The sequence below is a fragment of the Equus asinus genome, chromosome 2, assembly GCF_041296235.1.
Source record: "Equus asinus isolate D_3611 breed Donkey chromosome 2, EquAss-T2T_v2, whole genome shotgun sequence".
Classification (NCBI taxonomy): domain Eukaryota; kingdom Metazoa; phylum Chordata; class Mammalia; order Perissodactyla; family Equidae; genus Equus; species Equus asinus.
The window spans coordinates 165,790,941-165,807,466 of NC_091791.1; the positions used below are offsets into that span (position 1 = coordinate 165,790,941).

Sequence of the window (16,526 nt, forward strand, 5' to 3'; positions counted from 1 at the left end):
ATCTTTGAGGGTCATCTTGTTCTAGGACTCTTATCACAAATGAAATCTTCTAAACCAGTATTAGGCTGCCTGCAACAAAACCACCTGGGGAGCTTTTAAAAATTATATCTCAGTGGGTCTCAATCCTAGAAAATATGATTCATGAAGTTAGTGTTGGGATCTCAGAATCTGTGATTTAATCACTCACACACTGATCCTACTATCAGCTGCTGGATGAATATCAGCTCATATGTCTTTAATAATTTGAAAAGCTGGGCAAGAAGAGAGTCCCAGTTTTGTTCTAGGCTTTTGGTGCAAATCCACATCTTCTGGGTTGCTCACCCTGTGGGGGAAATTTATTTGGTTAGCGTTTGCCGCCAAAGTGTTGGCAGGCAGACGACAGTGGAAAGCACCCTTGATGCTAGATCTCCATTAAGAGTGTGGGATTAGTATTCAATTCCTGATTCATACAGGCTAGCCACGTCATCTTAGAGTCAACGAAGAGTGGGAGAATAAGATATTGATCTCACTTCACTGTATAGGGATTCAGTAACTTCAATTATGGTTTTTTTTCTGTCTAGAATTCACATTTTTTACTTTTTCTAAGATTCTAGATTTCAGGAATATTTAACTATTGATAAGATAGTGTAAATTTTTCTCCTAAAAAGCTGTTATTAAAAAATAGCATTCCTTACTGTTGATATAATTAAGGACTGAGAAAATATTGTATTCAATTAGTAGTGCCTCCTTTATCAAATAATGTTTATTATTTTTGTTTAATTCAACAAATACTTAGTGAACATGTAATTAACGTCAGTCACTGTTATATACGTTGGTTTACAGTGCTGAAAAACACAGAGCTATTCAATAATGACTCTACTTCTTATCTTTTCCTCTGATTTCAACCCAAAACTCTTTTCTGACATTCTGGTGGGTTAAAGTCTGTCCCACAAGGGATACATGAGAATATTTAGTACTGTACTAAAATGCTTAAGAAAATGGATAGCTTCTCAGTTACAGAAATACCCCGGGATGCTCTGTTAAAAAAATTTCATGTCAGATGGTATCCTAAGAACAAAATAGACCTTAAAGGTTATGATAGCTGTTGTTCAGATTTACAAGGGCCACCTGAAGGCTGACATGTCTAAACTGAGGTCAGGGATGAGAACATGTTTCAGACTTTGGGACGACTCAAGGAAACATGCATCCTATTTCAGTCCCTGTCCACCAGGGGGTGCAGCGTCCTAATATAAATGCATTTCCTGAGTGAAATGTAGGCTTCCATTTATCATTTCACTGTGACCTCAACATTTCTTCACATTAGGAATCAAGAACATTATTTAGGCGACACTGCAGAGATGAACTCTGCTCCAGGCTTAGTGACTGTGGTACTCTTAATGCTTGGTAAGTAAAATGCCTCTTAAAATTCGGATTCTTTCTTCTGTTATGTCAGCAAAACCTTTAACTGTAATTTTATCCCAGAGCTTTATGCCCAAGGTGATACAGATCTCTTTTATTTTTCCCCAGGACAAACTCATGGGGAATCAGTGACCCAGATGGAAGGCCAAGTGACCCTCTCAGAAGGAGCTTCCCTGACTGTGAACTGCACTTATTCAGCCACAGGGTACCCCATTCTTTACTGGTATGTTCAATATCTCGGTGAAGGTCCGCAGCTCCTCCTGAGAGCCGCGAAGGCCAATGAGAAGGGAAAGAACAAAGATTTTGAAGCCACATACAATACAGAGACCACCTCCTTCCACTTGGAGAAAGCCTCAGTCCAAGAGTCAGACTCGGCCATGTACTACTGTGCTGTGAGTGACACAGTGACAGGAGCTGCAGGCGGAGCTGAGCACAAACTCTGAGCAGTAACAAGGGGCCTGGCTGCTGAGTGTCTCTGACTGTTTGAGCCACTCTAGATTCAGCACAATCTAGGCTGTTTGTCCCTCAGTCTCTGGTTGATACAAAATCATACAAATGGCCAGAGCATAAGAAGAAGTGAACTTTCCCCACACACAACTCTTCATTAGTGAAATTGAAAACAATCTGACAACAATACTGCTCATCCAGGGCCGAAGTAATTTTAAAGTAAAACCACCACAGAAAGAACAACATGGTCTTTGTGAGTATCCCTACGGTCACAGTCCAGCTCCCACACGTTGGTCCGGGTCATCCTGGTGGGTATTGGTATGCCTTATTATGCTTTTAGAGACCCAAAGTGTGCTAGAGAAGGTGGTATCTGAATAACGTATTTCTGGAAGAATATGGCAGGAGATATGATAGGAGAGATACGGCCCATAAAACAAGGTTCTTAATTAAGAAATAAGGGGAAAGAAGATAGGAGAAGGAACAGAATCTCATATGCAGCCGCATAAGGGAAAGAGAAGAAAGGGACATTTATTTTCTAGTTTCTTTATTCGGTCAATCAGATGGTAAAGATAGGCTCATACTCAAAATGAAGGAAGGGACTAAGAAAATAGTTGTGGAAATGAGTCATGTCTAACTCCTGAATACTGTCCCTTGTCATATGCCTGGCCAGTTAACTAGATCAATTGGCTTTCTCACAATAAGAACTGAAGTGAGATAGTGCTCAGTGCCAATGAAATATGATGAGAGAAAATGCTTTTGAACAGAATATTTTCATAGCAATACAAATAGTGACACTGGCTGAGGGAAATCCTATAGATTTCTCTAACTCCTGTTTTGCGACTTCTCACAGAGGGAGAAAAATCATGGAATTGGGAGAAGGTGTGAGGGTAAGAGAAGATGGTGTAGTGAATAGAATAATAAAAAAATTCAATCCCTGTATTGCCCTGCAAATACACTGCTGGTCTTTGAAAATATTGGTGCAATCTTAATTATTTAATATCTATTTATTGACATACTAAGAGCACTTTTCTTGCTTGGGAGGAAGATTTTGGGCATAGGAGTGAAGGACATGTATTTTCTCTGATTCTGCAGTGGCTATTATGGTGAGAATGACTGCAAATGTTACTGGCTTTGAACTGTCTGTTCCTTCTAAAATATTTTTCTTTTCCTCATTTTTACATCTTCTTTTTCACTTCTTATTTTTACTTTTTCTCAGAGGCTGTATTTGTAGACTTTATGAATGAACTACAATCATAATATTAATACATTTTCTTATATATTAGTTATGTATTCTTGGTGTAAATTTAATTCATTTTTATTCAATTGGTTTAAAATGTAAATTTTATTTTTAAACCTTTATAAATATAAATACATGCCAAATATACCTTAAAATATACAAAAAGGCATACAATAAAATATTTTCTCAGACATTTGATTAAACATGGTAGACTAATAATATACATTTATCTCTTCCTCCTTCTGAAGCTCTGTTATAAAGATAGGAAAGAAATTAAAAAGGGACTTAAATCTGCAAACATGAAGAGGATACAAAAAGGAGAAAACAGCAGAGAGTGATGTAACAAAAATTTAGAAGGTGAGAAGTATATGGAAAAATGAAAACTTGCGTAACAGACTAGATATAGAAGAAACGAAGGCCTGGCGAGAGAAGTCAACAAGAAGCATCACATTGTGTGCTGTAGCCTCGTGGAAAGTCTAGAAAAAAGAATCACCAGTTATCTTTGAATAATTGAGGAAGATGTTGTTGCCAGTGTTCGTGTGTGTGTGTGTGTGTGTGTGTGTGTGTGTGTGTGTGTGTCTGTGTGTATCTGTGTGTGTGTGAAGGATATTAACGGTGGAGAGAGGATTAAAACAGGAGACCAAATGAGAAAATGTAGAAGTAACAGAACACCCATGCTCTCTGCAGCCCTGTATAATAAGTGTGGGGACCTGGATTTGGCCACCCCAAGATGTGTCTCTTTGGCGTGATGATTATTTGAGGCTAGTTACTTTGCAGACAGGAAAACAGCTGAAAAGTAGAATTTACTTACCCTTTGTAAGAGACATTTACATTGTAAAGGAACTCTCCATCTGTAAAGATATCTCAACAAACTCTTAATCAATGGGGAAGGCAAGGACTTAAATCTGCATTTGTTTATTGTGCTTGTCTGGTAGCCTCCTGTAACTGACTTCCCTCCCCCTCCCAACGTTGGCATTTCTTTAAGGATTAAGCATCTTTCCTTAGGCTAAGAACTGATTGCTGAGCTCACCTGTGACCACCCAGCTCAAGACAATAGACTTGGCTCCTGCTATGCCCTCCAAGATAGCCGACCCATGACCTGCTGTGTCCATCAAGCGCTGTGCCCACAGGGCAATCTTGTGACTATTGTGGGAGGGACATTTCAATCATATGTGAAACACCCTGTTTAGGGGTATATAACCACTCTGTGCACCCCACTTCTTCGGTGCCCTTTCTTCCTTCGGGAAGAAAGGCCCTGGGCCATGGTCCTCATAAAGCTTTGTTTAATTTTCTCTTGCTATTCTGTCTCATGTGAATTTAATTTGTTCTCCAGCCAGACGAACCCACATTAGGTAGAGGAAAAGTCTTCCTCCCCTACATAAGCAAAGCTCACTTTCCAAAAGAAACAGAAAATTGGTCTTTGATAAACTGAGAAGAGCCATAAAAATTTACCCCCTAAACCTTGTACATCACTAAGCTTTTTGACTTTTGCGTATCAGTTAAGCTTCCTTTTATTAAAAAAGATTTCTCCCTCCCTCCCTCTAACCCCTTGCAATCACTGATATTTTTACTGTCTCTATAGTTTTGCCTTTTCCAGAATGTCATATAATTGGAATCATAAATTATGTAGCCTTTTCAGACTGGCTTCTCTCACTTAGAAAGATGCATTTAAGGTTTCTCCATGTCTTTTCATTGCTTGATAGATCATTTCTTTTTAGCCCTGAATAGTATTTCATTGTCTAGATGTACCACTGTTTATTTATCCTTTCATTTACTCAAGGACATCTTGGCTGCTTCCAAGTTTTGGCAATTGTGAATAAAGCTGCTATAAACATCCACGTGCAAGTTTTTGTGTGGACATAAGTTTTCAACTTATTCAGGTAAACAGCAAGGATTGTAATTACTAGACTGTATGGTAAGAGTATGTGTAGCTGGGTAAGAAACTGCTGCACTTGTGTTCCAAAGTAGCTGTACCATTTTGCAGTCCAATCAGCCATGAGTGAGATTTCCTGTTGCTTCACAGCCTTGCCAGTGTTAAAATCAAAGGCAAAGGGAGATGAGCCCTAAAAATCTCCTGCGCAGAGAACACTGATTTAGTCATACAACCAAAGCTTAGTTTAAGTTAGTCTTTTGCAAGACTAACTTGACCTGGGTCGTGTCTTGCTTATGTCTCCGGAAATCATAAGCAAAACTTCAACTGTTGCCCAAGGTTGATACGAGTTAACTGCCAATTCCCTTTCATTTAGGAAAAATCTAATGTTATAACCAATCACTGTGAAGAATAAACAGTCACTATCTCCACCTATTTAACCTACTTCATGGCAATATACCCCTGAGGCATCATTTCATGTTTTGGTTTGAGAGTGCCCAGCTCGTGGACTGTCTTTTTGGTGTGCATGCAATAGATTTTACTAATTTCTCCTTTGGTGATTCATTGGTTTTACTTGGGCTATTTCTGAACTTTTGACACCAGCATTTGGTGTTATTAGTGTTTTGGATTTTGGTCATTCTCATAGGCATCTAGTGGTAGCTCATTTTTAGAATTTAATTTTATCATGTGTAAAGAACAGTTAGCACAAGATATACCCTCTTAAAATTTTAATTCTACAATATATTATTGCTGGCTATAGGTACAATGTTTTACAGCAAATCTCTAGAGCTTTCATTTTGCTTTAATGAGACTTAATGCCCACTGTTAGTAACACCCATTATCCCCTCTCCTGCTCAATGTAACCTCCATTCAGCTCTTTGATTCTATGAACTTGACTATTTTAGACACCTCATTTAAATGGAATCATACAGTATTTGTCTTTCTGTGACTGGCTTATTTAAGTTAGCATAATGTCCTCAAAGTTCGTCCATGTTGTCGCATATTGCAGAATTTCCTTTTTTTGTTTTTTCAGGCTGAATAGTACTCCTACACACCACATTTTCTTTATCTATTCATCAGTTGTTGGACAGTTAAGCTGTCTCTACATCTTGCCTGATGTGAACAGTGCTGCAATAAACATAGGAGTGTTAATATCTCTTAGAGATACTGATTTCAGTTGTTTGGATAAATACCCAGAAGTGGGATTACTGGATTACATGGTAGTTCTATTTTTAATTTTGTGAAGAACTTCTATACTGTTTTCCATAGAGGCTACATAATTTTGAATTCCCATCAAAGTATGCCAGACTTCCAATCTCTCCACATCCTTGACAACACTTTTTTAACATATTTATTGGCCATTTGTATGCCTTCTTTCGAGAAAGTCTATTCTAGTCTTTAGTCTATTTTTTATTGGTTTATTATTATTTTTTTACCATTAAGTTGTAGGAGTTCCTTATATATTTTGGATATGAACCCCTTATTATTATGTGTTTTGTAATATTTTCTCCCATTCCTTAGGTTGACTTATGCTATTGGTGGTTTCCTTTGCTGTGCAGAAGCTGTTTAGCTGGATGTGGTCCCACATGTGAACTTTTGCTTTTGTCCCCATGCTTTTGGTGTCATGTCCATGATTGTTACCAGAATCAACATCATGAAACTTTTCTTCTATGTTTTCTTTTCAAAAACCAACTCTTAGTTTTGTTGATTTTTTTCTATTATTTTGCTATTTTCTGCTCTTGTCTTGTTATTTCCTTCTTTCTTTATACTTTGGGCTTACTTTGTTCTACGTCTAGTTTCTTGAGGTGTAAATTGGGTTGCTTTTTGGAGATCTCTTGTTAGGATAAGTTGATCTACATACACAATTCCCAGGGGAATATTTAAGACAAAAGACCACTTTTATCTAGGAAGCAAGGCATTAAAACATGGATATAAAAGATTGATTGTTGAAATGCTTAAGATATTTTATATGTAGAGGTATGATTCCAAATTGCTTTTTGTGACATATTTCATTTAATAAGATATTAAAATTGATGCTCCTAGTAAATATATGTGAAGTTCATAAACAAGACAGTTGAAGCCTCGCTTGATTCAACTTTCTGCTGATTTCTTGTGCACAGAATGATCATGATGATGAAGTTTTTCACACCTTCTCTTAAAGCGTTTTTAGAGCAATTAGATGTGCATTTATAAATAGTTCATAAAACATTCCAGATTGTGAAAGAATTTCTTCTTGGTGTTTTTTGTTTGTTTGTTTGCTTTTGAGGAAGATTAGCCCTGAGCTAACATCTGCCACCAATCCTCCTTTTTTTGCTGAGGAAGACTGGACCTGAGCTAACATCCGTGCCTATCTTCCTCTACTTTATATGTGGGACACCTGCTACAGCATGGCTTGCCAAGCGGTGTGTAGGTTCGAACCCACAATCCAAACTGGCGAATCCAGGACTGCCAAAGCGGAACGTGTGAACTCAACCGCTGTGCTACCAGGCTGGCCCCTTTTCTTGATGTTTTATCTCTGCCAATTTTCCCTTTTTTCTTGTTCTCTTTTCTATATGAATATTAATTTTTTAAATCTTTGTCTTTTTTCTTAGATCTCACTTTTCCAGGAGTTAACCTAGCTCACTAACTTGGGGTTCTCTTGTACTCTTCTTTGACTTCCCCTTCAGAAAAATGAACATTTCTTGATGACATCTGTTTGATCAAGTGTGTAGTGGGTTTAGTGAGTGAGGGAGGGGGCTTCAGTCTTCGCACAAAGGGGCAGCAGGAAGAATCCTATCCTATGCGCTCAGCCGTCTTGGTTGTTTTCCTTTCAGGCTCGTCTCTTAGGCATTATGTAGCAAGATTTTTTGTTTCCATTTAATCAAATAATCTCTTTTTATATATGTTTTGATTACTGATATATTTGAACTAATTTCTAATATTTTTGTTTTGCTCCACATGCTCCTGTTTTTTTCTTTTCTTTTCTAGTCTGTCTTCTGTTGCACTGATAAAATTTTCTTTTTCTTCTCTGCTGATTTAAAAAACGTGGTGTCTTTCTGTTCTTATGATAAGCATCCTTAAATTTGATATGTGTGTAGTTTTTTCTATGCCCAATGTTATTCTCTAACATTTCCCCTTGCATATACTACTCCTTCTCCTTGGTGTAATTTTTCTCTTGATGATTCGTTATCTTTAGGATTACCTCAGTGGCTGATTGGAGCAGACTACATCCCAGTTATATATCAAGACACTAATTTCAGAGAGTTTATCCAATGAGCTGATATACTACAGTTCCAATGCATGTTAAAAGACGTAATGAAAAAGAAAACCATTTAACACAATAATCAGAACATGAATTCACTCCATTCTTCCTCAGACACTTTGTCCCTGATCTTACCTCTGCCTTGAGTAATTTTTATCTGCTAACCACGTGGCTCCTTCCTTCATTCCTTTCTAGTCTCTGCCCCTAGAGAAACATGTGTACATGTGAATAAAGGGGAATGCTCATAAATGTTTATGGCAGTACCATATTTCATAGATAAAAAATCAACATCTTGATTGTTGAAGGGAAACAGGTTTTGCTACTCCAAAATATGCCCCTGGCCTAAGGATTATTTAGAACTAATGGCAACCAAAACTCAGCAGATTGAGAAAAAGCTCTTTACCCCCCTCAATTGCCTAAATTTACGTTAGAAAGAGGGTGTATGCCAGGAAGAGAGCTGTTACCATAGGTACCTTTTTACTGAAGAAGCTTATCTGCATACAGGGCAATCTTTCTTTTCCAAACATCTCTGCCTTCCTGTGAACAGTCTTTCTCCCCTTTGTATTTGCAGACCTCTACCCCTTTCCAAGCTCAGGATGGTATATAAACCTCAATTATCTGGCTGTCCTTTTATATCTTTATGAGGCTCCCAAAAGCACATAAATTTTTTTTTCCTGTTACTCTGTCTTATATCAGCTTAATTATTAGACCAGTCAAAGAATCTAGACTGGAAGAAGGGAAAAGTTTTCTGCCCCTACACTGTTCATCAAGAGAGAAAGGGATGCATAAATGGTAGTATATCTATAACATGGAATATAATGGAGCAGAAGGATGTATGTATGTTAATATGATAAGACCTACAAGATTTATTATTACAGAAAGATATGCCCAAAATGTATATTTGTATTATAATAAAGTATAAGTGAAATACTATATATTTTCTGTTGATTCAAATCTATAATAAAATGCCTAGAAACATCAACTCCAAACTGATCAAGATGGAGAAAGTATTAGGGTAATAAGTGAGGAAAGGGTCAGAATTGGGAATAGTGGTCAAAGAATTTTAGTCTATGTGTAATGTTTTACTACTTTTAATAAGTCATATATTCATGAATTTCTCCTATTGTTAAAATTAATAAAAATTCATAAAATCCATCATAGGTTTATCCATATTCTCCTCTATTGTTTGATGCCAGGTAGGCGAGCCAAAGAGTCGAATGAAAGATTTCCTGGACTCTCAAGGTCTGGCAGTAGTGCTCTTTTATTTAGAGAATGGTGTGGAATAGCATGGGGACAGGACCCATGGGCAGTCAGAGCTGCTGTGGGGGGACAAGACCCATGGGCAGGAGGAGCTGCTGCTGCTGCCGCAAACATGGGTTGAGAGTAGGGCTAAATTTAAGGGATAGGTATGTGAGTTATCTTTTTACAAGACAAAGGAAACAATACATAAAAAAGTTGTTAAAATGGTATCGGTGCAGGTGGGGTCTGGTTATTGGGTGGTCTTATAACTTTTAGATAAGAATCAAACTAGATTGAGTAAATGGCTGAAGCCACCACCTTAAATATTACTTTTAGCTAAAGCCAAATGAGGTTGTTGTTGATGGTGGGGGGGAGGGGGTCATTTACATGAGGTTACCAGACAGTAAACAACTTAAGTCCTTGACTTCCCCATTAAGAGTTTCTAGAGATGAGGTCATCCCGGCTTCCTCCTGTGCAGAGAGGGAAACACCCTACAGATGGAGACTTCAGTCACAAATGCAGATGTCTCTCATCAAAGGGCAAGCAAATTCCACTCCTCAGAGCCTCCTTCTCATCTGCAGTTTTTAACAATAACCAGCCTAAAATAATCCTCATCATTGTTATCAGCTGAAAAAGAGGAAAAGAGAAGATGAGCAGCTTTTCATAAGGTTTTCTTCAACCTCTCCAAGTGTCTTTCTCCCTTCTTTGGGACCATACAGCTTTTAGTTCTCACTCCTCTTAGAGTCCTACTCTCTGACTCTATTACCATTATGTATATTTTTGTCTTCTTCAGTAGACTGTAAACTAGTATATTATCCTCTTTTATATATTCTTAAGACCTAAGAAATTACCCCATTTACAGTATACTTCCATAAGTGTTTGTGGATTTATTTCTAATAAGATAAAGAAATCAAATAAATAGCACAAGATGAAATTTACCAAATTATTTTAAGATATTAATTTCCATGAAATGACTTTTTAAAAGTAGGATTTGGTTGAATTCCCATTCAATCTAGGCAGTTACTTTGTTTTCTGACAATCTGCATTTCCTTCCTCAGGAGACATAGAGTGAATGTTGCTGGTGTTGTGTGACTGCTGAGTTAGTTGGTCTGAAGTGGTCTTTGTTGAAGTTTTCAGTCCAGTAGTTGGCACTCTAAGCTATACAAAAAATGAAGACTTTTCCTGATGGTTCCAGAAGGTTAAACAGCTAAGAGAGGAGATCAGAGAGCATGTGAACCAGTCAAATTATAGACAACAAAGGTGAGGGGGAAAGGGACACAGTGTTTGTGTAAAGTTTGTCTCAGGTTTCCAGTTCTGCCATTCTATATAAACCTCGGAAACCTGGATCCCATATCTGTATAAGTCCTTTGTAAGGAAGACTCTCTGAGCAGAGGTGTGGGAATAGGAATACTATTAGGCATCATGAGCATGGAAGCTCAAACAAAAAACATCTCCATTACATGTTTCTAATTTTTAATTGTTATGATTAAAATTCCCCAAACCACTGACCTAGACATTATTCCAATACTTCAGATATCTTATCTTTTCATATATCTCCCCTGAGAGTAGAAGGAACAGAATAAAGGGAAAAGAAGAAGAAAAGAGGAAAAAATAAGGGACTAAAATAGATGGAATGAGAGAAGATGATGCGGGGTCGGCGAGCCGAAGAGTCGAAAGAAAGATTTCTTGGACTCTCAAGGTCTGGCAGTAGTGCTCTTTTATTTAGAGAATAGTGTGGAATAGCATGGGGACAGGACCCATGGGCAGTAAAGAGCTGCAAACATGGGTTGAGGGTAGGGCTAAATTTAAGGCATAGGTATGTGAGTTATCTCTTTACAAGATAAAGGAAAGAATATGTAAAAAAGTTGTTAAAATGGTATCGGTGCAGGTGGGGTCTGGTTATTGAGCGGTCCTATAACTTTTAGATAAGGATCAAACTGGATTAAGTAAATGGCTGAAGTCACCACCTTAAACATTATTTTTAGCTAAAGACAAAGGAGGATGTTCCGGGTGGAGTGGGAGTCGATCATGGGAGATTACCACACAGGTACAGTAAACAAGATGCAGATTTAAGTCCTTGCCTTCTGCATTGATTAAGAGTTTCTAGAGATAAAGTCATCCCCCCTTCTTCCTGGTACAGAGTGGGAGATATCTTTACACATGGAGATTTCCTTTACAATGTAAATGTCTCTTAACAAAGGGTAAGTAAATTCTACTCCTCAGAGCCTGCTTCCCGTCCCGTAGTTTTTAAAAGTAACCAGTCTAAAATAATCCTCATCATAAAACAATACTTAATTTGATCAGTAAAGTGTGGTCAGATCAAAATCAGCTGTGTGGATCAGCAAGCAGGGTGTCCAAGAGTTGGACAGAAGGAGATAGGTGGAAATTAAGTCAGAGTGGGCATTATACACATATCCTTTTTTTCACCAACCAAATTATTGTTGGAATTATTTTCTATGCAGATAGTGATTGTATGTCTTGGTTTCTAGAACTCTCCAGGTTTCAAGAAATTGTATTTACTTCGGCAATACGCAATGCATGGAATCGGATGGTTTTCCTTTATGAGAATTTTCACATAACTGTTCACAAATTCTGTCAGACTATGCAATTTGGGAGATGTGGTCACTCTTCCCTATGATTCTCCAAGTTTCTACGTAGCCCTTGAGATGCTGATTCTTCTAGAAATATCATCCACCCTTCCTCTTACACTATTCCAAAAACTTCTCTTACATAAAGTGTTTTAAGGAAAAACCCCTTATATCCTCATATGTTGGAAATATTGCCCCTACCTCCCTGCACTGTTCAAACCACAATTTTGCAGAGATCGCTGTGCAGTCTCACCAGGACACTGTGGGTGGAGTTTCCTGTTAAGTGAATGACGGAGCTCAGATGTGACTGGTGCTCAGTGAGTCTGGTGGAACATACTGACTGACGGAAATTATTTTCCTGGACCCAAGACTTGACACCCGCCAGGGGAAGGGTGAAGACAATTAGCAACTGGGCAAGGAGTCATGAGGAGACACAGGGGAACTCTGCTGGGGCTTCTGTGGCTCCAAGTTTGCTGTGAGTTGAGGCCGTCCCAGTGGGGGGACTGGGGAGTGTTCCACAGCTGACAATGGGAAGAGGGATAAAAGAGCTGACACAGAGCTCCTAGATGATCTTACATCCTCATGGGTGTTTCTTGGGGTATTTAACAGGCTTATAAGCTACATCAGTCACTCCCCAACAACATAATTTGTGTTTGTTTTTCTCTTTCCAAGCAGGGGTGCGAGGGGTGAAGGTGGAGCAGAGTCCTTCAGCCCTGAGCCTCCAGGAGGGAGCCAGCTCTACTCTGAGATGTAATTTTTCCATCACAGTGAATAGTGTGCAATGGTTCAGGCAGAATCCTGAGGGCGACCTCATCAATCTGTTTTTCACAGCTTCAGTGCTGAAGCAGAGTGGAAGATTAAACTCCACAATGAATTCTAAGGAACTGTATAGTACCCTACATATCACAGCCTCGCAAGTAGAAGACTCAGCCACCTACCTCTGTGCAGTGGAGGCACAGTGCTCTCAGGTGATCTGCAGCCTGTACCTAAACTGCAGCTGGGCCTGCAGCCCCACCCCTTCCATGGGGTGGGGATGTTGCCCCCACAGTAGCCTTTACACATCTTTGAGTTTTCAGATTCATCTTCTAGCACTTTTTGGCCTCCTAAAATTAGACCCTTCAGTACTGTCATTTCATTTTTTAAAAAATTTTTTCTCTTTTTTTTCTTTTAGGAAGATTAGCCCTGAGCTAACTGCTGCCAATCCTCCTCTTTTTGCTGAGGAAGACTGGCCCTAGCTAACATCCGTGCCCATCTTCCACTACTTTATATGTGGGATGCCTGCCACAGCATGGTGTGCCAAGCGGTGCCATGTCAGCACCCAGGATCCGAACCAGCGAACCCCAGGCTGCCGAAGCGGAATGTGCACACTTAACCGCTGCGCCACCGGGCCAGCCCCACATTTAAAAAAAAATTTTTATTTGTTTGAGGAAGATTAGTCCTGAGGTAACATCTGCCCCCAATCCTCCTCTTCTTTTGCTGAGGATATTGACCCTGAGCTAACATTCTGTTCCCATCTTCCTCTACTTTATATGTGGGATGCCTGCCAGAGCATGGCTTGATGAGCAGTGCCAGGTCTGCACCAGGGATCTGAACCAGCAAACTCCAGGCAGCCAAAGCGGAGTGGGAGACCTTAACCGCTGCAGCACTGGGCCAGCCCCTCATTTTATTTGTTTTTTGTTGTTATGGTTGCTCTTTTTATTCCCAGAAACCCTTTTGCAGGTAAAAAGCTCTAATATGGACCAACTGAAGCAACTAATAAAGATGCTAATATCCAATACCCTGGCCAAACAGATCTCTGGCCATGATGGTCAACGAATAGAAAGAGATGATTTAGTTTTTTTTTTTTTTTTATAAATTGGCACCTGAGCTAACATCTGTTGTCAATCTTTTTTTTCTTCTTCTTCTTCTCTCCAAAGTCCCCCTGTACATAGTTGTATGTGCTAGCTGTAGGTCTTTCTGGTTCTGCTATGTGGGACACCACCTCAGCATGGCTTGATGATCAGTGCCATGTCCATGCTCAGGATCCAAACCAGTGAAACCATGGGCTGCTAGCGGAGTGCACAAACTCAGCCATGGGCCAGGCCAAGATGACTTAGTTTTTCAGTTAAGTGCAGATGACTGTACTCTCAAGGAAAGGGAAAGAAAGTGTGTGTTTAATTAGAGATTGGATTCAACTTTTTCTCTTCTGGAAATAACAAATATAATAAAAATAATTTTTTGAGTCAAGAACTCTATCTGGCTTATTACATATATTATCTATTTGAATAGTGACTATATTCTGTAAATAAGTACTTTCCCCCCATTTTATGCATAAGTAAAGTGAAGATTGTAGAGCATAAGTGACTAGGTTAAACTCACATTATTAGTAAATCGTGGAAGCTGGGGTGACATGAGAGCTTATACTCTGAGCTACCTGATATAGAAGACTCTTCAGAACCACAAAAACAAAATGATTTTTATTGATCAATTTGTACAATATGTTTATATACATCACTGACAAAAATATCCACTTAGGTCATTTTTAAATAGCACTTTGTATGAAAGAGTTCATGGAAATTTTCCTTCTGTTCCATTAAAATCCATTGCATTTTGAATAAATCTATTACTCCCAATTTGGTAACGTCATTCACAGTTTGGAAAAAGGAATGGAAAGCTTCCAGGACCACCCTAATAAAAACACTTATCTGTTGAAGCCAGAGACAAAGACTTCTGACAATGAAATCCAAAGTTTAAACTTGCATGTGGAAATAGTACAATGCAAATAGAATTCCAACCTGCAGTGTCTTTTATGTTAACAAAAAGGCATTGGTAAGAAGGAGTGGGACCCTGAAAATTAAGATGAAGATGACTGGGTAGACTCCAGTGAAGCTGGGAGCAGGGCCAGCTTCCTGGGCGTGTGACCTGTGCAGTTGCCGGAGGAACCCTGCCCTTGGTTTAATGCTTTGCTATTGCAGTCCTGAAATTCTTAATAATTTTATCTTTGTACTTGTGTTTTGTAAGTGAAATCCCATAAGAGGATGGACCATGTGTGTGAACCAAGGAGCTACATGGGGTAGCAGCACACAGGACAGGAACACAGGCAGGGTAGGTTCCTGGTCACAGCAGGCAGTGTGTGAGCTGAGTGGTTGGCAGGGCTACCTGCCATGCCTGTACATGCTGTGGACTATCTGGAACTCTGATATGCAACAAAAGGTAAACTTTGTCAGTAAATTATTGCAAAATGAAAGTATATACATGAACATTTCAATAAAGCAGTTGGCAGCTTTGACACTGAACACAAACACAGGTTCATTTACTTGATATGCAGCAAAAGTCAATAACCGAAACATCAGGCTTGTAGCAAAGAAAGAGGATTGTTATCAAAAGACAGCCAGATGAGGAGAAGGGAGTTTAAACTCAAATCCACCTCCTCGAAGGGAAAATGGTAGAGGTTTTTATCTGGGGTTTTTGAGTAAAGGAGGGAGAGCATGGGCCTTGCTGGCTGGCACCTTCCACCAGCCTGTGTTTGGCCTTATGAAATTGAATCTCCTTTCCTGTCCACCATCTGGACCTTGACTTCCTGGAAAAAACAACTCATTCATTACAGAAAGATGCAGTTAGTTTTAATAGCTGAGTATGTGCATGTACAGCTCTAGTTAGAGGAACTTTCTCACATTTTCTCTCTCTCTCTCTCTTTTTTTTTTTTGCTCTAGCCCAGGGACAATTTAACTCACTCATTCTTGGTTTCAGTTTCTTGCACAACTAAATATACTCTTATCATACAATCCAGCAGTGGTGTTCCTGAGTATTTACCCAAAGGAGGTGAAAACTTATGTCTATACAAAAACCTGCACACGGATGTCTATGGAAGCTTTATTTATAATTTCCAAAACTTAGAAGCAGCCAAGAGGTCCTTCAATAAATGAATGAGTAAATAAATGGTGGTACATCCACACAATTAGAATTATTCGACACTAAAAAGAAAGGAGCTATCAAGCCGTGAAAAGTTATAGGAACCTTAAATGCCTATTACTCAGTGGAGGAAGCCAATCTGCAAAGGCTATATGCTGTGTGATTCCAACTCCATGACATTCTGGAAAAGGCAAAACAGAGACAGTAACCCTAACCCTAACTCTAACGTTGTGACTTTGATAATAACTCAAGCAATATTCTATGAAAAAATCACGGAGCTGGGAATTTAGTTCAGAGGATGGTTATATCTGTGCTATAGTTAATATATGGAATATTGTTCTTCAGATGAATTGTTTCATTCAGACCATTACCTTCAATTCCGGATGCCATACCCCAAAGGGGCAAATATTGATGTAAAATATGTCTCCATGAAGAGAAGCATTTTTTGCAAAGAAATTTGCACAAGGAAGAGTTTGAGAATTCTTAGTCTGTGTAGAATGGATAAGACAATGGAAGATCTTCAGAATCGAGAAGTTTTACAGATGTAAAAACACATATTTTATGTATACATATATATATATATATTTATATATTGAGTTGATATTCCTCACCACA

The 16,526-nt window shown here is 38.8% G+C and overlaps 2 gene segments (V, D, J or C); both read left to right on the forward strand.

Annotated features, from left to right (window-relative positions):
• Positions 1-1,271: 1,271 nt before the first annotated feature.
• Positions 1,272-4,480, forward strand: LOC106840805 (T cell receptor alpha variable 9-2-like). The segment is given in 3 exon segments: positions 1,272-1,383; positions 1,507-2,153; positions 3,331-4,480. Coding segments are annotated over 2 exon segments (381 nt in total).
• A 7,441-nt stretch (positions 4,481-11,921) lies between these two features.
• On the forward strand, positions 11,922-14,244 carry LOC139044528 (T cell receptor alpha variable 22-like). The segment is given in 3 exon segments: positions 11,922-12,495; positions 12,696-12,988; positions 13,192-14,244. Coding segments are annotated over 3 exon segments (354 nt in total).
• The last annotated feature ends 2,282 nt before the right edge of the window (positions 14,245-16,526 follow it).